General features: G+C 37.7%; 1 protein-coding gene across 1 annotated transcript in view; it reads right to left on the minus strand.

Annotated features, from left to right (window-relative positions):
- Positions 1-22,421, minus strand: part of DISC1 (DISC1 scaffold protein) — a 457,161-nt gene that overhangs the window by 280,237 nt on the left and 154,503 nt on the right. Inside the window, 1 exon segment of the mRNA XM_060192533.1 lies at positions 20,913-21,086. Coding sequence (XP_060048516.1) covers positions 20,913-21,086 — 174 coding nt within the window.

Here is a 22,421-nt window from a genome sequence, read left to right on the forward strand (position 1 = left end):
CAGACAGACTATGACCCACATAGTCAATGACTGCCACCTCTCCAGATTCAAAGGAGGTCTTGAAACTTTACATCAGGCTCAACCTGACGCTGTTAACTGGCTATGGACGAAGGGCAAACGCTAGAAGAAGAAGCTAGCGATCTAACAGAAAGGCCCAAAGAAGGCAGTGCCTAACAAACTAACTCTGTTTAGGCTTAATAAATGACACTCAGTGCTTAAACAACTGTGAGAAAGTCTAAGGTCTTCAGATAAAGAGAGGACTACAAAAATAGGACAAGGTCAGGAGACATATTTAATAATGGGCCTTTTGGTATCATACCACCACACCATCTGGGGTCATAGTCAGGGAATCCCTGGATTCCCACACAAATATGATGGACCTAGACCTCTAATGGATCCCTCTCTGCACCACCACTGGTCACTTCTATCAGGAACATCATCACAAGCCAACTTGTGGGCCCTCTCAGAACTTTGCCCTTACCATAGATCAGCTATGGTAGCAACTGTCCCAGTCTCCAAAGGGAGGCTGGGGTATCTGGCCCTGCCAGTGGAAGACTAGTCCTGAAATGAGCTGCAAACTCAGACCAATAGAGGACAACCATGGTGGTTTGCAATGGAAGGACTTGGGATACAGAACTCTGGTGGCAGGAACAGTGTGGAATTATACCCCTGTTGACATGTAATTTTGTAAATCATTATCGAATCATTAATTTTAAAAGAATTAAAAATAAAATGGTACTGGAATAAAAAATGACACTTGGATCAATGAGTAGAATTGGGAACCCACAAATAAGCCAGCCATTTAATATATGACAAAGTGGCAAAATGATTCAATGAGGTAAAGAAGGTCTCTTCAACAAATTATGTTGGGAAAGTTGGATAGCCATGTGTAGAAAAGTGAAACTAGACCACTACCTAACATCATACACCAAAATCAAATTAAAATGGATCAAAGACCTGGATATTAGATCAGAAACTCTAAAATATATAGAGTAAAAACACTAGTGAAACTGAAGGATCTTCATGTCAAAGATATATTTAGAGACTCAACACCATGGGCAAGAGAACCAAAAACAAGAGTATATAAATGGGATTACATCAAACTACAAAGCTTCTACACATCAAAGGCAAATTAGACAGTAAATGGGAGAATATATTTGCATGTCATACATCTGATAAGTGACTGATAGCAAAGAATAAGCACAGCTGTAAAAAAATAAAAAAGTAATCTAAGGCCCACAGATTTATGAAGAAATATTCCACTTATCACTAAAGAAATGCAAGAAAGCCAATACTGAGTGATGTTACTAGTAGAAGACAGACTTGGGACAAAGTTCCTCAACATAGAATTTCCACACATTAGAAGAATTTGGCACCTGCATTCACCTTTCATGGAGGGGTAAGAGGGAGTGGGAGAAAAACCACAATACCAAAGTTTCATTCAACATGGTGGGATGGCAGCTTAGAACCTAAGTTGTATAAGAGGCAAAGTAGTACACTAAACAACTGAGCTAAATTGCCTATATTTTATAATTTAATAGGCATTTTGTAAAAAGCTTGCACATTGTAAATTATCATATTTATTATATTTTATGTTAGCATATGTGTGTACATATCTTATGTACCACTTAAATTTTCCCTTACAATCACTGTAACAATGACAATTTGTCATAATTTTTAGGTGATAAATGAGAAAAAAAAAGTTCAATTACTTACACATGATCAAACAACCTAAAGAAGTTAAAGAAAATGAAAAGTTAGACCTACCAAGTAACAAGTCCATACAGAAACTGGCTTCATACTGTTTATATGTTAGCTTGGAGTTGGTTGTTAATCCCAGGACAACTACCACTCATGAAGAGTGTTGGAACTCTGTGTCAAGCACCCCCACCCTAGGTTTGCCAACTCCAAATGCACAAGGTGTTAGCTTGATTCTTTCTCTAGGTGTTGCTACACTCTCATCCAGTTCTTTGCAATACATGGCAGATTGTTATTCTCAACTTAGCAGTTATATAGGGTTAAGTTAGGCCTGTAGGGACTCACCAGAGTCACCAAACTCCTCAAACATAAATTTCAGTCAACTGAAATTTCTTTTTTCAATCAAAAGACCACCACAACCAAGACCAAGTCAGTACAGAGAAGCTGATATATCCTAGCACCAGGTCAAATCCAACAGTAGACCACGTTGTGTCCACTGACTGTGTGGACATGTCCTTTAAAACTAAGTAAGCTATACCTATTCATACTTTATATTACACTTACTCTATTCAGAAGTATTTCAATATTAGTGTTGGATTATACAAATATATTGACAAATATTCTATTTCCAAGTCCTTTTTCCAAGGAAAGCAACATTATATTACAGAAGTCTAAATAGCTCCAGAAAGAGTATGAAGGGCAAATATCAGCAATGATGTTAGCACAGCTTTCTTACATCCTCAAACATTACTCTTAAATGCAGAAATAAAGAATTAATTTAATTCTACTTGAAAATCCAATACAAATATTTTTTTAAATTTTTTATTTATAAAAAGCAAACAATGACAAAACCATAGGATTAGAGGGGTACAAATTTGCACAATTCCCACCACCAGAACTCTGTATACAATCCCCTCCCCTGATAACTTTCCTATTCTTTAACCCTCTGGGAGTATGGACCCAAGGTCATTGCGGGATGCAGAAGGTTGAAGGTCTAGCTTCTGTAATTGCTTCCTCGATGAACATGGCCATTGACAGGTCCATCCATACTCCCAGCCTGTCTCTCTCTTTCCCTAGTGGGGAAGGGCTCTGGGTAAGCGGAGCTCCAGGACACATTGGTGGACTTGTCTGTCCAGGGAAGTCTGATCTGCACCATGCTAACATCTGGAACCTGGTGGTTGACAAGAGAGTTAACATATAAAGCCAAACAAATTGTTGACCAATCATGGACCTAAGGGTTATAATAGTACAGATGAAGGGGGGGGGGGTCCTCCATTTTGTAGTAGGCATATTTAGTTAATTTCCAAAGGGCCTGTGACTATACTAGTTTCTTGTTTTGTTTTTCATTTTTCTTTTTGCCCCTAGCCTGAAATGTGATATGCCAGTAGATCCAAGTCTAATCTTTTAAAGTTGCTCTAAAGTCAAATATTAGGCCCAAAGCCAAAAGTATCCAACATAATCACTTGTCTTTTAAGATGGTATTTTCTCAGTAGATGAAACTTAAAATTAGTTACAGTTCTATTATTTTCTCACATTAAAAAAATCCCCAATTTCTTTCTACTCATGACAAACACATCCTCCTCTATAATCTTCCTTCTTGACTTCATCCATGAGAAATGTAATTGGTGCTATCTTCATTATTACTAAGCTGATGTGTTAAATGCAGGTTCATAATTGTTCAACAATTTGTTTGGCTTTGTATGTTAACTCTCTTTTCAGCCACCAGGTTCCAGATGACAGCATGATGCCAACCAGACTTCCTTGGACAGACAACCCCACTGATGTGTCCTGGAGCTCCGATTCCCCAGAGACTCACTCTACTAGGGAAAGAGAGAGGCAGACTGGGAGTATGTTCAGAGGGAAGCAATTAGCAATTACAGAAGCCAGACTTTCCACCTTCTGCAACCCACAATGACCTTGGATCCATACTCCCAGAGGGATAAAGAATGGGAAAGCTATTGGGGAGGGGATGGGATATGGAGATGTGGTGGTGGGAATTGTGTGGAGTTGTACCCCTCTTATCCTACAGTTTTGTTAATGTCTCCCTTTTTAAATAAAAATAAATAAATAAATAAATATTAAAATAATAATAATTATTATTATACTATCTTGCAGAGCCTAAAGTGGATGTGTATAAGGAAGGTGGACATTAAAGTAGTATATGTTTGTATGTTATTTGAAGCCTTTCTATCTTTATTCATTCCTTGTTCCTGGTAGCCCCAGGGTTACTTATGTAAAGGAAAGTGAAGCCAATTATAGCTTCTTACATCCCTTTAAATTAAAAACATCGCCTACATAAAGCTCTGGAATAAATAGTCTAGCTAGAATTCGAGATATAACTCACCTAGTATAATGCTCACTTCACCATATGCAAGGACTGGGTTTGAACCCTTGACCAGAACATAGGAGGGTAATGCAAAGCAGGTACTTTCTTAACCTGCCTCTTTCTCTTCTTCTCTGTCTCTATCTTAAATTAAACAGGGTAGTAAAGACTATACAAAAGCCAAGACATGATCTACCTAAAAAAAAAATTCCGATTAAACAAACAAATGAGCACTTCCAAATGTAAGTTCAGAATTTGTGTAATAAGATCTCTCAAGGGCACTATAGATAACAAGTAAACTAGTTTCAATTTTTGGTAGACAAATGGTATAAGGTTATACCACCTATTAGTTATATGATATTAAGCAAATAACAGAAATTTCAACCTTAATTTTATCACTAAAGTAGAAGAAAGAAAATACTTTAAAAAGCTATCACAGAATGTAAGGAAATTGATATTTAAACAAATAAATATAGAATATGCAAAAAGAATTAAATTCTTTAATCTGTCTTTACTGTCCTCTTTAATGAAAGAGCTGAAGCTCTTTCTATTTACTAAAGTGTTACCTCCTACACTTCAGTCTAATGTTGGCCGTGTTAGTTAATTAATCAATGTCACCTTTTGTTACTACATGCAAGATATTTAAGAATACTAAGTTAAAGGCATGAACTGAACACAAATTGAACAGGATATTCACTGAGGTCACCATAATGACCCTCTAGAAAATTAGTAGTACTTAGAAAGAATTCAGAATAACTTAATCAGTAGTACAAATTAAGAATTTAGGTGGCGCAAAGTGCAAGGAGCAGCGTAAGGATCCCGGTTCAAGCCCTGGCTCCCCACTTGCAGGGGAGTCACTTCACAAGCAGTAAAGCAGGTTTTCAGGTGTCTATCTTTCTCTCCCCCCTCTGTCTTCCTCCTCTTCTTTCCATTTCTCTCTGTCTTATCCAACAACAATAATAACTACAACAATATAACAAGGGCAACAAAAGGGAATAAATGAATAAAATAAATATTAAAAAAACAATTTAGGGATAAAATATTCAATAGTTAAGTTCCTCTCTGAGAATAAGCATTTAAGATAGTCATTTAAAAACTTTGTTTGCTTGAAAACTTTAAATCAGTTGGCATAAAAAAAAGTAAACACTGATCAGTTAGCTGGACAACTGGGGTGCAGCATGTGCAAGAGGTTGAGAAAAGAGGTAATCATCCCCTCTCTAGTAGGGGCCCAACCCTGAGTTGTAAACTGTGGCATAAACCTGCATTATGCTAGGTTCTACTTTCTGAATTTTTTTTTTTTGACCTGGGAAGTCATGAACACTCAATATAGTTAGCAACAGTAATAATATAATATTATCAACTTAATGGGGCTATTGAAGGATTAAATGTGGTGAAACAAGCAATGGACTAATAGTAAGTAAGCTATACATTTTAATTTTTAACTATCTGTAGTATACATAAACAAAATATATTTATTTGTTTGCTAAGTATACAGTTCTATAGGTTTTAACCAGTAAACAGATTCTTGTAATGATCAAAACAAACAGGAGAAGAAATACTTTCAAACTTAGCCACACAAAAGGTCAGATAGAAACAAATGGGCAAAGATTCAACAATTTAAAATAAACTCAAAACAAAAATCAAAATTGACATAAGTACACCACACATATCAATAATCACCCTAAATGTGAATGGCCGAAATTCACCTGTCAAAAGATGCAGAGTACCTAAATGGATGAAAGAACAGGATCCAGCCATTATATGTCTTCAGGAAACACACATGCAAAGAAAAGTCAAAAGGAAACTGAATAAGAGGTTGGAGCAAGATGTTCCAAGCTAATAACTCAAAAAAAAAGGGCAGGGACAGCTACCTATTCTCTGATAAAACTGACTTTCAAGCAAAGAAAATAATCGGAGATAGAGAAGGACACTACATAATGGGTAAAAGATCAATCTAACAAACAGATATAACCATCATAAATATATATGCCCCCAACTTAGGAGGACCCAAATATATAAAACAAACACTAAACTCAAGGGAGACATTGATAGCAACATAATAACAGTAGAGTTCAACACACCACTCACAGCAAGAGACAGAACATTTAAACAAAAAATCAATAGAGAAATAGACATGAAATGGATGTAATAGATATATAAGGAACTTTCTATCCCAAAAGTAATGGATAAACATTCTTCTCAAGTACACATGGAACATTTACAAGAATTGACTATATGTTGGGCCACAAAGACAGTCTAAACAAATATGTAAATACTAAAATTATAATTTCCTTATGCAAAGGATGAGTCAGAAAAAAATTAAACTGAAGGAAGCAATATCATTTACAGTTGAATCCAAGAAGAACAAATAGCTAGGAATAAATCTAAAAAAGGATGAAAATGACCTTTTCAAGAAAAACTATGACACTGTTAAAAGAAATCAAGGATGACAAAGAAATGGAAGAACATCCCCTATTAATGGATTGTGAGAATAAATATCATTAAAATAGATACTCTGCCAAGAGCAGTCTATAGATTCAGCGCAATCCCTATTAAAATCCCAATGACATATTTCAAGGAAATTGAACAGATTATTCAAAAATTCGTGTGGAACTTTAAAAAACCATGAATAGCAAAAGCACTTCTAAGGAAAAAGGAAAAAATGGAAGCATCATAATACCTGGTTTCAGGTTATACTACAAAACAGTAGTAAACAAAATACTGTGATATTGGAACAAAAATGGTGGAATAGGATAGAAAGTCCAGAACTCAATCCATACATGTATAATCACCTCATCTATGACAAAGAGGTGAAATCTGCCCACTGGGGAAAAGAAAGTCTCTTAAACAGATGGTGTTGACCGATCAAAGTTCCACCAAGCTTCTTTAAGAGAGTAGAACAAACACTACAATCATTTATCTGGAACCTGAAAACACCTAGAATTGCCAAAACCATCTTAAGGAAAAGAAACAGAAATGGAGGCATCACACTCCCAGACCTTGAACTATATTATAAAGCCATCATCATCAAAACAGCATGGTACTGGAACAAAAATAGGTACACAGACCAGTGGAACAGAATTGAAAGCCCAGAAGTAAATCCCAACACCTATGGGCATCTAATCTTTGATAAGGGGGCCCAAAGAATTAAATGGAAAAAGGAGGCTCTCTTCAATAAATGGTGCTGGGAAAACTGGGTTGAAACATGCAGAAGAATGAAATTGAACCACTTTATCTTGCCAGAAACAAAAATCAACTCCAAATGGATCAAAGACCTAGATGTCAGACCAGAAACAATCAAATACTTAGAGGAAAACATTGGTAAAACACTTTCCCACATACACCTCAAGGACATCTTTGATGAATCAAACCCAATTGCAAGAAAGACTAAAGCAGAAACAAACCAATAGGACTACATCAAATTGAAAAGCTTCTGCACATCCAAAGAAACTATTAAACAGAGAGACCCCTCACAGAATGGGAGAAGATCTTCACATGCCAGACATCAGACAAGAAACTAATCACCAAAATATATAAAGAGCTCAGCAAACTTAGCACCAAAAAAGCAAATGACCCCATCCAAAAATGGGCAGAGGATATGAACAAAACATTCACCACAGAGGAGATCCAAAAGGCTAACAAACATATGAAAAACTGCTCTAGGTCACTGATTGTCAGTGAAATGCAAATTAAGACAACACTAAGATACCACCTCACTCCTGTAAGAATGGCATACATCAAAAAGGACAGCAGCAACAAATGCTGGAGAGGATGTGGGGACAGAGGAACCCTTTTACATTGCTGGTGGGAATGTAAATTGGTACAGCCTCTGTGGAGAGCAGTCTGGAAAACTCTCAGAAGGCTAGACATGGACCTTCCATATGATCCAGTAATTCCTCTCCTGGGCTGATACCCCAAGGACTCCATAACACCCAACCAAAAAGAGGTGTGTACTCCTATGTTCATAGCAGCACAATTCATAATAGCTAAAACCTGGAAGCAACCCAGGTGCCCAACAACTGATGAGTGGCTGTGAAAGCTGTGGTATATATACACAATGGAATACTATGCAGCTGTCAAGAACAATGAACCCACCTTCTCTGACCCATCTTGGACAGAGCTAGAAGGAATTATGTTAAGTGAACTAAGTCAGAAAGATAAAGATGAGTATGGGATGATCCCACTCATCAACAGAAGCTGACTTAGAAGATCTGAAAGGGAAACTAAAAGCAGGACCTGATCAAATTGTAAGTAGGGCACCAAAGTAAAAAACCCAGTGGTGAGGGGTAGACATGTAGCTTCCTGGGCCAGGTGGGGGGTGGGAGTGGGCGGGAGGGATGGGTCACAGTCCTTTGGTGGTGGGAATGGTGCTTATGTACACTCCTAGCAAAATGTAGACATATAAATCAGTAGTTAATTAATATGAGAGGGGGAAATCAATTGTATGTCTCAAAGTTTCTCAAAAGACAAACTGAATCTTTTTAATATATAGGCTATGTATTTGATATGCGGACTCTCTCAAAAGCCTAGACCAAGTAGATTAGAAGCATCCAATAGCACAGCTATATACAATATACTGGGTACTGTACAGCAAACCATAACAAAGGGACTTTTCAAAGTTAACCCAATTAACAAATAATGTGATGATAATATTAACTATTGATTGTCTTTTTGAACCCTAAGACAGCAGGAACCTCACATCTTCACTATAGAGCCCCTACTTCCCCCAGTCCTGGAACCCTTGGATAGGGCCCACTTTCCCGTATGCATCTCCCAATCCAAACCAAATAATATTGCATCTGCCAATCACAACCTAACCAATGCAACGATTGCCACCTCAACATGCTTCACCTCAGACTGTATCCAGAGACTTCACGTGTGGAATGACAACCCTTCAGCTTCATTACTCGGGTGAGACCTTTCCTTTTATAGTACACTCTAATTTCATCTCAGGTAGTTCACTTTCTAACAAAGTCCCATAACCTAGATATACACCAGTTTCTGTGAGAGAGAGCTTATGTGCACACGTATCCATAAACTACTGCAAAATATATACCTGAAAGCAGAAATACAATAGAGTTTGCAGTGAGTACCTCCCTAACACTTCCTCTCCACTATTCCAAGCTTGGGATCCATGATTGCTCAACATATTGTTTGGCTTCATATGTTAACTCACTTTTCAATCACCAGGTTCCAGATGCCACCAGGATGCTGGCTAGGCTTCCCTGGATTGAAGACCCCACCAATATGTCCTGGAACTCAGCTTCCCCAGAGACACACCTTACTAGGGAAAGAGAGAGGCAAACTGGGGGTATGGACCGACCAGTCAACGCCCATGTTCAGTGGGGAAGCAATTACAGAAGCCAGACCTTCTACCTTCTGCAACCCTCAACAACCCTGGGTCCATGCTCCCAGAGGGCTAGAGAATGGGAAAGCTACCATGGGAGGGGGTGGGTTATGGGGATTGGGTGGTGGGAATTGTGTGGAGTTGTACCCCTCCTACCTTATGTTTTTGCTCACTAATCCTTTCTTAAATAAAAAATTTAAAAAAAAACCAGATGGTGTTGGCAGAATTGGACAGCCACATGTAGCAAAATGAAACTAGACCACCAATTAACACCATACACCAAAATTAACTTAAAATGGATCAAAAATCTGGGTATCAGACCTGAAAGTATAAAATAAGTAGGAGAACATTGGTAAAACATTTCATGATATTAATACTAAAGCATATTTGGAGACTTCACCCTATTGGCAAGGGAAACAAAAACAAGATTGAATAAATGGGAATATATCAAATTAAAAAGCTTCCATACATCAAAAGAAAACTCAATAGGAAACCCTATCCTCCAGGAGTTACTCAATATCTGTAATAGCCACCAACAGCCTTCTGAGGTTTCTAAATGAGAGACAAGTCTGTGGCTGAGGAGTTATTCTGATGCAGTCTCCGCCCCCAGGTTTTACTACGCCCTGTGAAATCCTAGCAGTGCCCCCTTCAACCAATCCTGGCCCTACACGTCACCCCTGGTTGTCACCCAATAAAAAGCCCCCTTACCCCGCCCTCTCTCTGGGCTCTCAGCTCTCCCTCTCTGAAGTCTCGCTCCCTGCTCTCCCCCCGTGGTCAGGTAGTGGGGACGGCCATTGCCAGCTGGCTCCATGTGGTCTGAACCAAACCCCCCCCCATCCTATAATAAAGATTTGTGTACCCCTTTGCTCTGGACATCCACTCTCTTCTCCGTGGTGCAGCCCGACACCAGACCACCACAACAACACAAGTCACGTCCTACAAGAATCATCACTTACCATGAATTTTAAACATAAGCTGATAGTTCTTCAAAATACATTCATAGAAGATGTGTTTTATATGCCCTACGAATGAGGATTATGATGGTTTAGTGAAGGGTCAGACATACTAACACCTATCTTGGGAAGGAAATATGAGCCTCTACCCTTGTGATAAGAACAATCCTGTATATAGGCACTTACTCAATAAAGTGATAAAAAGGATAATGTATTTTAACTTAAAATTATAATCAAGAAAAAAGCATTACAAACACACATAAGTCTGGAGAAGGACTGATATTCATCTTTATCTATCAGCATTAAACAGAACTTGGAGTGTAAACTAACATGACAACAGGGGCATTCACTCAGTATTTACATTCTAGGCTAAATGGGGAAAAAGTAAAAAATATATAAATAAATAGTAGAAAAAAAGAAGGAAGCCTTTTTTTTTCCATAGTGATGCTGCAGTTCTCTTCCTATTTAAATAAATATTTGGGTCCTATTCTCCCTCTCCATTTGTGTGTAGCAAAGATATTAAAATTTTAATTCTTCTCTATCATTCACAATTAAGAAAACTCATTTTAATAGTAAATACAAGTCAGTTCAATTATCCTTGAAAGGGCCTATAGGATACAGAGTAATTCTTTGCTTATAGCAAATCTTACTACAACTATACTAGATAAAAATCCATCACCCGAACCACAGCTCAAATCTGAAAATTCTGAAAAGACAGCTTTCTGCAGTGTCTGCATTTCAGGGATTTTAATTAGTAAATTAACAGGTTGATTTTCAAATAAAGTATTTAATAGTATCAAATGGAAGTAATCAGATATTTCATGAACTACAAAATCTCAGTGTTCTCCCAAGTAAGGTATTTGAAAACTATCGGGACAGACGTGGGGAAATAGCACATAGTTATACAATAAATAAATAATTTCATGCCTGAGCATGTCAGATTCAATCCCAAGCATCACCTTAAGCCGGAGTTAAACAATGCTCTGGGAAAGAAAATAAAAGAACTATTAACACCTTGTGCATTTAATAATAAATCTAAAACCTTCTTATCTGTCTTTCCTACCTATTGATGAGTGGTTGTAAATTCTAAAAATGTGAATATAGAATTTATAGCTTCTCATAATTCAGAACTAAACAATGTGGGAAATGAAAATAAATGAAATGAGGGGTAATCATACACAGTTGAAAAAGCACTTTCCTCGACCATCAGCTTCCATAGCCCAATGACATGTTGTAGGTGGCCCAGCAAAATAGCTGACTTATATATATGCTGTTTTGCCATGCACATAGGCCAGAGATGATGTCCCTCCCAGTTGCACGTGGGCATGTACACACACACATACACACACACACAAGCAATCCAATGCACTCACTAGGCCTGATCCCTCTCTGTCTCTGTCTCTCTCTCTCTCTCTCTCTCTCTCTCACACACACACACACACACACACACACACGAGAGAGAGAGAGAGAGAGAAGCAACACTCACTAGACTCAATTCTTTTTTTTTTATTTAAGAAAGTATTAATTAACAAAACCATAGGGTAAGAGGGGTACAATTCCACACAATTCCCACCACCCAATCTCCATATCCCACCCCCTCCCCTGATAGCTTTCCCATTCTCTATCCCTCTGGGAGCATGGACCCAGGGTCATTGTGGGTTGCAGAAGGTAGAAGGTCTGGCTTCTGTAATTGCTTCCCCGCTGAACTAGACTCAATTCTATCTCTCTCTGCCTCTATCTATCTCTCTGTCCCTCTCACTCACACCTCTCTCAGAATTCATTTTAAACTGTTATTACAACACATTTTGCAGCACATTTTATTTTTAAAAAAATCTATTTTGTTAGACCATTATTAATCATAACAAGGATGACTAGGAGTTATTTTTGTATTTGCACATAAATAAGAAAAAATGATAGTGACCTTATTATATAAAAATGAGAAAACCATCAAGTTCCTTTCCCTTATATAAAAAAGAATAATAGTAGTAGAGGCTATAGAATTTACATACAAAATATTATGAAGTTATAAAAAAATTCAATCTGTACACTAGTCATATGTAGTATGAATTAAATGTAATTTTAGGTTTGAGATTACACTAGTAATCTTCAAATAAATAATGACTCAGTATTAGAAACAACTGTCTTGTAATATCAATCAAATTGGTATAAATCTTTTGAAAGTCAATTTATAACATATACCAGATCATAAATGTGATGACTATACTATTTGATCCAGTAATATTGATTTGGTTTTTTTTTTTTTCTTTATATAGACACAGAGAAGGCATGGGGAAACTGAAAGAGACCACAGCTCTGAAGTTTCCTTAAATTCAATGTGGTGAGGTTCAAGTTTCCTTCAATGTGATGGATGTCAGCATCAAACCTGGTCACATACATGATAAATTGCAGAACACTATCTAAGTGATCTATTTCATTAATCCTCACACTGTGCCTTCAGAGAGGAATTTACAAAATGTTCATTAAACACATCAAAATAAGGGAGTAGTTGGGTAAATCATGGATCTTTAACTCATGGAATATTATAAAATCATAAATAATAAATTGTAACAGAATTGCAACAAAGAAATATATGCATATGATAAGAGGCATGTGTCTCTCTGAATAGCCAGCTAGCTAATCACTTTCCATTTCTAGCATTCTTAGCTCAATAAGCCTCAACATGAGCATCAGAGGATGACAAATCCATCTCAATATCCAGTTGTGATGATGAAATAACGATAAGAACAGAAAGGTAGATAAATACATATTGTCTGCACTCTGAACATAAATATGTAAAAGAACTAGCCAAAATTCTCTTTAAAAATTCTATACCTAGGCAGAAAGATGATGCTGTAGTTTTTTTGGTTTTTTGTTTTTGTTTTTATTTTTGCTCTGGCTTCTGGGATGCTTATGATTATATATTCACAATGAAAATAATTAGCTCTGTGTATTTTCATCTGTCTCAAATTTAAAATTTAAGTTGCTTATTTTGTTGTTTATATCTTTGCTATGTGGCTTTTCAGGTTCTCCATTTTTTGCCTCACCCTACCCCCTCACCTCAACCCCCACCTCCAAAAAAAAAAAAGAAGAAAACAGATCTTATTCATATGTTCTGATTTTTAAAAATATTTTTCTAACTATATTGATGAACATATCAGGAAGGTAGAAATGTAAATATTGCACGTATATGCAGAACTTGTAGAACACAGGATCTCTAAAATGAAAATCCTCTCTTCAGTAGGTAAGAGGCTGGTTCTGAAAGAAATTTCACATTTGGACTTCATAGTTTAAAAAACTAATATTCAGTAAAGTTAACATATTTCTTTCTACTACTTCAAACTTAAAGTTATGAGGTAAAGAAGTATCATCTCAGTGTAGGTACACATTATTTTTAATCTAAAACAAAGGTCAGCTCTAGTCCCAAATGACAAAAAGTTTACTTCTTCAATCTAACTTTGTTAGATGTAAACTAATCTTTCTCTGCCTTTTCCATTCACTTTACTTATTGGAAGGAAACTAAATTTAAGCTGGACATAACCAACTACCACTATTACAAAAAGTGAAATCCTACCACATGATATTAACACTGAAAGTTCCTATATATTTAAGAGATCCTCTACACTGATTCTTGACAGCTCACTAGGCCACAAACTCACCAGGCTTTTTGAGGTACATCTGCAGTATTTTTTCTATGTAGGCAGCAGGTTCAAAGTGGGAAAATTCATTAACATACTAATGATGTACTATTTAAAATTCTAGGCCAATTATTCTGTGCTTAAATCTTTCCCCTGATGTCTGCTTGCTTGATATCTGAGTTATAATAAGGAACTAACGATATTAATAAAGTACAATATAGATTATCAATTTATATACAAAGGATTGAAAAAGCAGGGCTTTCTTTGTTGCTGTTTGTTTCTGGAAACAGATGTAACAAGCTGTAAAAATATTACTGATTCTTACCCCATTATTCCTTACAAAATAACACTGATCCCCATAATAAATAAAGGCTTATAATTAATTCCCATAAGTATTCAGAGTTTGAAGAATAGATTTCCCTGAAATAGGCTGGGAGTATGAACTGACCAGTCAATGCCAATGTTCATCAGAGAAGCCATTACAGAAGCAAGACCTTCCATCTTCTGCAACCCATAATGACCCTGGGTCCTTACTCCAAGGGAGTTAAAGAATAGGAAAGCTATCAGGGAAGGGGATGGGATATGGAGCTCTGGTGGTAGGAATTGTACTCCCCCCCTTAACCTATGGTCTTGTCAGTGTTTCCATTTTATAAATAAATAAATAAGGAAGGAAGGAAGGAAGGAAGAAATAGATTTCCCTGCACTTAAAATGTCTCACAATTCAAATATGTTCTCCTGTAGAACTGGTAAAAATGAAACCACACTCAAACTTATCACAAATCAAACTTATCACTACACTCATTAAATTGGAGAATGAATCATGGCCAGGGGGTGATGCACCTGGTTGAGTACACATGTTACAATGTTAAAGGACCAAGTCCAAGTAAGCTTGTACCCTATAGGGGAAAAGCTTGGCTGCAGCTGTATGACTGTCTCTCTCCCTCTATCACCCCCATCCTTCTCAATTTCTGGCTGTTTCTATCAAATAAACAAGTAAAGACAATACAATGTTTCTTTAAAAAATGGAGAATGAATTTATTAAAAAGAAAGCTGAATTAAGTTTAATGTAAGTAATCCAAAAAAAAAAAAGAGTACCAATGTTTGATTCTCACATCTAATCCCAGTAAGTGAACAAATATTTATGGGATGTTTACTATTTTTTTGAAAATCACTTTATGAGGGGGAAAATGCTTTACAAAGCAATAATTGTCACATGATTATAGCTTCTCTTAAACCAATAGGGTGGGCTAATGGTTTACAGTCAACAGTTGTTGGTAGATGTGTAAAATTTCTCTGTTTTCTGCTAAAAGAAAAAAAAACCTAACATCCTAGGCCTTCCTCCACCACTGTGATCCAGGACCTGAAAGCCTTTCCACCCCAGAGTCCTTTATTGTGATCCAATACACCAAAACTAGTCCAAGTTCTACTTTCTATTTCCTTCTGTTATTATTTCTCAACTTCTGTCCATGTGTGAGGTCATCCCATATTCATCCTTCTCTGTCTGGCTTATCTCTCATACCGTGATTCCTTCAAGCTCCATCCAAGATAAGAAGAAGGTGAATTCATCATTCTTAATAGCTGAGTAATATTCTATTGTATATATAAACCATACTTTCTCTGTCACTCGTCTGTTGTTGGACATCTGAGTTTCTTCCAGGTTTTGGCTATTATAGATTGTGTTGCTATTAACATAGGTATACACAGATCTTATTGGATGAATGTGTTTGGTTCCATAAAATATATCCCGAGGAGAGGAATTGCAGAGTCATTGTTTTTTGTTTCCTCATGATATGTGTTTGCACACCATACCCATTTCTCCATTATTGTGCCCTCTCAATTCTCTGGTAGATCCCCCTTTAATTTTTTAATTTTATTTATTTATTTAGTATTTATTTATTTTTATTTTTTATTTAAGAAAGGATTAATTAACAAAACCATAGGGTAGGAGGGGTATAACTCCACACAATTCCCACCACCCAATCTCCATATCCCACCCCCTCCCATGGTAGCTTTCCCATTCTCTAGCCCTCTGGGAGCATGGACCCAGGGTCATTGTGGGTTGCAGAAGGTAGAAGGTCTGGCTTCTGTAATTGCTTCCCCACTGAACATGGGCATTGACTGGTTGGTCCATACTCCCAGTCTGCCTCTCTCTTTCCCTAGTAGAGTGGGTCTCTGGGGAAGCTGAGCTCCAGGACACATTGGTAGGGTCTTCAGTCCAGGGAAGCCTGGCAGGCATCCTGATGACATCTGGACCCGGGTGACTGAAAAGAGAGTTAACATACGAAGCCAAACAAATTGTTGAGCAATCATGGACCCAAAGGTTGGAATAGTGGAGAAGAAGTGTTAGGGAGGTACTCACTGCAAACTCTAGTGTACTTCTGCTTTCAGGTATATATTTTGCAGTAGTTTATGGATACGTGTGAACATATGCTCTCTCTCACAGAAACTGGTGTATATCTAGGTTTTGGGACTTTGTTAGAAAGTGAACCACCTGAGATGAAATTAGAGTGTACTATAAAAGGAAAGGTCTCACCCGAGTAATGAAGCTGAAGGGTTCTCATTCCACACGTGAAGTCTCTGGACACAGTCTGAAGTGAAGCATGTTGAGGTGGCAATCGTTGTGTTGGTTAGGTTGTGATCGGCAGATGCAATATTATTTGATATGGATTGGGAGAGGCATACGGGAGAGTGGGCCCTATCCAATGGTTCCAGGACTGGGGAAAATATAGGCTCTATAGTGGAGATGTGTGGTTCCTGCTGTCTTAGGGTTCAAAAAGACAATCGATAGTTAATGTTGTCATCACATTATTTGGTAATTGGGTTAACTTTGAAAAGTCCTTTTGTTAGGGTTTGCTGTACAGTACCCAGTATCTTGTATATAGCTGTGCTATTGGATGCTTCTAATCTACTTGGTCTAGGCTTTTGAGAGAGTCTGCATATCAATTACACAGCCTATATATTGAAAAGATTCAGTCTGTGTTTTGAAAAACTTCGAGACATACAATTAATTTTCCCCCTCTCATATTAATTAACTACTGATTTATATGACTACATTTTGCTAGGAGTGTACATAAACACCATTCCCACCACCAAAAGACTGTGACCCATCCCTCCCACCCACTCCCACCCCCCATTGTCCCAGGAAGCTGCATGTCTACCCCTCACCACAGGGTTTTTACTTTGATGTCCTACTTACAATCTGGTCAGGTTCTACTTTTAGTTTCCCTTTCAGGTCTTCTTAGTCACCTTCTGTTGATGAGTGGGATCATCCCATACTCATCTTTATCTTTCTGACTTAGCTCACTTAACATAATTCCTTCTAGCTCTGTCCAAGATGGGTCAGAGAAGGTGGGTTCATTGTTCTTGATAGCTGCATAGTATTCCATTGTGTATATATACCACAGCTTTCTCAGCCACTCATCAGTTGTTGGGCACCTGGGTTGCTTCCAGGTTTTAGCTATTATGAATTGTGCTGCTATGAACATAGGAGTACACACCTCTTTTTGGTTGGGTGTTATGGAGTCCTTGGGGTATCAGCCCAGGAGAGGAATTACTGGATCATATGGAAGGTCCATGTCTAGCCTTCTGAGAGTTTTCCAGACTGCTCTCCACAGAGGTTGTACCAATTTAGTTGTAGAGGACTATCAAAAGGCAATTTAATATTTAGTTGTAGAGGACCATCAAAAGGCAATTCTCCATCAGGCCCTTAATAAATAACACTACCAGGCTGAAGCATGGGAAAGAATGCCATGGCCTTTGGTCATACTCACAACTTCTCCATTTACATATGTTGCAAACATTGGCAAAACGTTCTGAGCTGACCTTGGCTTTGCTAGCTGCTGAATAATCCACAAGTCATAGAGGAAGAGAGCAAATTCCAGTAACCACTTGAACTTTAAATAACTGCCAGTAAATCATGAAATCATGTGTAACTTTGTATTGTGTAAGAGCAGCTTGCCTTTTGTATAAATATTAGAAACTCAGAAATAAAGTCGCTGTTTCTTTGGCACAGTCCTCCCTACTCCTCATCTCTCATTCCTCCTCTCAGGACTACCATTCCACTCTCCCTGGTGCAGGACATGGATATATTTAGTATACCTTATTGTATTGTCACCAAGGTTATCACTGAGGTTTAATGCCTGGACACAAATATATAGGCCTGGCAGCTTTTTCACCTTTCTTTCTTTTATTTATTTTTTTAAAAGCATAGAAAGAAATTACGAAGGAAAGAGGACAGAAAGGAAGAGAGAAAAAGAGTGGGTCAGGCAGTGGTACACTGAATTAAGTGCACATAGTACAAAATGCAAGGACCTGTGCAAGGACCCAGGTTCCAGCCTCCGGCTCTCCAGCTGCGGATGAGTTGCTTCACAAGCAGCAGAGCAGATCTGCAAGTGTCTACCTTTCTCTTTCCCTCTCTATCTTCCCTTCCTCTCTCGATTTCTCTCTGCCCTATCCAAAAAAAAGGGGGGGGGTCGGTCGGTAGCACAGCAGGTTAAGCACACAGTGGACCAGCCAGGGGAGTTGCTTCACAGGTGGTGAAGCAAGTCTGAGGTGTCTTTCTCTCACCCTCTCTGTCTTCCCCTCCTCTCTCCATTTCTCCCTGTCCTATCCAACAATGACAACATCAATAACAAAAATAATAACTACAACAATAAAACAATAAGGGCAACAAAAGAGAATAAATATTTTTTTAAAAAAGAACAAAATTTTTTTTAAAAAGCCACAGGAGTAGCGGATTCATAGTGCAGACACTGAGCCCCAGCAATAACCCTGGAGGCCAGAGAGAGAAAGAGAGAGAGAGTGTGTCCAACTGGCAGCATTGCATCACTGTGTCTGATGCTCCCCCCACCCCACCCCACCCTCCACCGCAAGTGAGGACAGGGGTCTTTAACCCAGATTCTAGTGCATTGCAACATGTGTACTCAACAGGGTGCACCACTGCTAGGACTCTCACCTTTCTCTTTAGAGTTCCACTTCTTTATTTCTTTTTTTTCCTAGCATTTTAGTGAGGGAGGGTATTAATGGTTTACACTACAGTTGATTGATATACAGATACAATTTCTCATCTCTCTATGATAGGTGTTTTCAGAATATACTCACCCCCAACTTAAGGCCTTTTCCCCTATCATGCATAAGAAACCCACTTTATTTGCTTTTTAAGTTTCTTCTGTTAGTGAGGTGTCAGGAACTTGTCTGTTTCTTTTCTACCTTATCTCACTTAACATGATTTCTTCAAGTTTAAGAACTATCTCATGGGGTGGCTGGGCAGTAGCACAGCAGGTTAATCGCACAGCACGAAGCACAGGACACAAAGCGCAAGGACCAGCATAAGAATCCAGGTTATAGCCCCTGGCTCCCCACCTGTGGGGGGGATCACCTCACAAGTGGTGAAGCAGGTCTGCAGGTGTCTTTCTCTCCCCTCTCTGTATTCCCATCTTCTCTCAATTTCCCTCTGTCCTATCCAATGACAAAGACATCAATAACAACAATAATAATTAGCCACAATATTTTTTAATGATAAAACAAGGGCAACAAAAGGGAAAAAAGAGCCTCCAGGACCAGATGATTTATGGTTCAGGCACTGAGGCCCAGCAATAACCCTGGAGGCAAAAAAAAAATTCTCTCATGATACAGCTAATCAAATGTACAACTGCTCTTTGAATTTACTCTGTGCTCTTAAACACAGAATTATCTTAATTTTTACTTCTCAAACCCAGGCAAATAATATTTTATAGACTTTGGCTAGTATTATTATACTCGAATAAACAAAACTTCAATTTACTCAGGAATACCTTATTTATTTATTTATTTATTTATTTATTTATTTTCTAAGGTATGCTTTATTTATTATCACCAACTGAAGATTATTAATTTGGTTTACAAAAAGTCAGCCTATCAACACCCATGTTCAGCAGGGAAGCAATTACAGAAGCCAGACCTTCCACCTTCTGCATCCCACAATGACCTTGGGCCCATACTCCCAGAGGGCTAAAGAATAGGAAAGCTAGCGGGGGAAGGGATGGGATATAGAGTTCCGGTGGTGGGAATTGTGTGAAGTTGTACCACTCTTATCCTATTGTTTTTTCAGTATTTCCTTTTTATAAATAAATTAAAATAAAAAATAAAATAAAAGGAAAAGGAAAAAAAGAACAAATGTACATGCACACGTATAGTCATGCAATCTACCACTAATTTAGCTGATGATGTAGAAGTTAATTTTCTCATTTTGATGGTGAATAAGTAGATTCTACTGTCTAATATATTTTAAATCCAAATTTTCTTCTTATGATTTCATCTTGAATATTGGAAAATAAGTAATCAGAAAAGCTTTACTTCTAAGAAAAAAGTTTTTGCTTTACCTATTTGAACTAAATGACATCACAGACTATCCCTTAAGGAGAAAACTTAAAGCTGTCCTCAGTTACTCTTCACAAATGAAATTAGAAAAGAATTCAAGAATACTGTAACTCCTCCAACAAGCAGATACTTCAGTGAAGGCATCTTCTACATTATTCTTCCGGAGCAAAGATTTCAGAAAATATCACTAACAAAAGAACCGCTGCAGGGTCTTTTCTTAACTTTCTTAGTCAGTCTGCATTAGTCTGTGATCATATATGCCAAAACAGTCAGCCAAAGAACAAATGAAGATAATTAACAAACTGAAAAATTCTGAAGACCTATGCCAAAAGAGAGATTTCATTACAAGAGCATTAACAAATCCAGGTTTTAGCTGGGAGAAAAAAAGAAAGAATGTTATATATGAATCACAGAACAAAAGCTGGCAAGTTTCCTTCTCCATTTACCAAGATTCCTGCCAACAAAATCCTCTGGGAAAAGTATTGGCTGTCCCAGAATGCTCTTCAGCATGAAGCACAGAACATCCTTCCTAGCCATACACACACACAAAAAAAAAAATATCAAAAAATTTTCAACAGGAAGCAGTTGTAACTACTTACCATAAGCAGTTTCTTCACAATACAGTTCTTTTATCAATCTGTTGTTTTCCAACTTTTTATCATTCCTGGAACTCAGCATCAACAGTTTGTTGAGAAGTCCCTCCAGCCCATCCCTCTCAAATATTAATGATCTTATCTCCTCTGTGAGCTCTTTAGCTGTACCAAAATGGCTTCCTGTAGCACATTGTGAAAGAAAAGGAGAAAAAACAATCTTAGTCCTCCCCAAATTGGAAGATTTTACAACAGCTAATGTATACTAACAGTGTGGACAAAGAAGACTAAGATATGCAATTACATCCAGTTTCATCACATCTTCAGTGAAAGAATCTAGAAAACTCTAATTCTGCTAAATCTGGGAGGAAAAAAATAGCAGTCTCTTTATTATCTATTTCTTGTCATGTCTATGTATTTTAGAGGTGCCACTGGCCAATTCATGTTCTTTTGAAACATCATGATAGCAACCCTAGAGGTGACACAATGACATAATTGAGAGCCTATAAAAAAAAAAGAAAACACCTATGAACATCTAGTGTTTGATAAGGGGTCCAAACTATTAAATGAAGAAAGGAGGGTTTCTTCAATTAATGGTGCTGGAAAAGATATGTATACAATTATGTTCGTAGCAGCACAATTCAAAAACTGGAAACAAACCAGGTGTCCAACAATTGATGAGTGGCTGAGAAAGTTATGGTATATATACAAATGGAATTAAGCTATTAAAAATAATGAATCCTGTAGTCAGCGGTAGCGCAGTGGTTAAGCACACATGGCGCAAAAAGCAAGGACCCCAGTAAGGATACCGGTTGGAGCCCCTGACTCCCCACCTGCAGAGGAGTTGCATCACAAGCGACTCTGCAGTTCTGCAGGTGTCTATCTTTCTCTCCCCCTCTCTGACTTCCCCCTCCTCTCTCCATTTCTCTCTGTCCTATCCAACAACAAGGACAACAATAATAACTACAACAATGAAACAAGAAGGGCAACAAAAGGGAATAAATAAATAAAATAAATATTTTTAAAAAAGAAAAAGAATGAATCCACCTCTTCGATCCAACTTGGATGAGCTAGAAGGAATTATGTTAAGTGAGATAAGCCAGAAAGAGAAAGAAGAGTTTGGGATGATCCCATCCATAAACAAAAGTTGAGAAAGAAGAACAGAAAGGGAAATGTAAAGCAGAATTTGAATGAGTTAATAGCATTGCACCAAAATAAAAATTCTGAGTGGAGGACAGTAGATTTTCAGTTCCACTATAGAGGGTTAGGGGTATAAACACAGACCTTTGGTGACAGGGATGGTGCTAATATAGACTCATATTAACTTATAGTCTTTTTAAAAATCATATTTATTTGATAAAGACAGCCAGATATCAACAGTAAGGGAGATATAGAGAGGGAGAGAGACACAGTGACACCTGTAGCCCTGCTTCACCATTCATGAAGCTTTGCCCTGCAGGTGAGAACTGGGTCCTTGAACCCAGGTCCTTGTACACCGTAATGTGTGCACTTAACCAG

The sequence above is a fragment of the Erinaceus europaeus genome, chromosome 6, assembly GCF_950295315.1.
Source record: "Erinaceus europaeus chromosome 6, mEriEur2.1, whole genome shotgun sequence".
Taxonomy (NCBI): Eukaryota; Metazoa; Chordata; class Mammalia; order Eulipotyphla; family Erinaceidae; genus Erinaceus; species Erinaceus europaeus.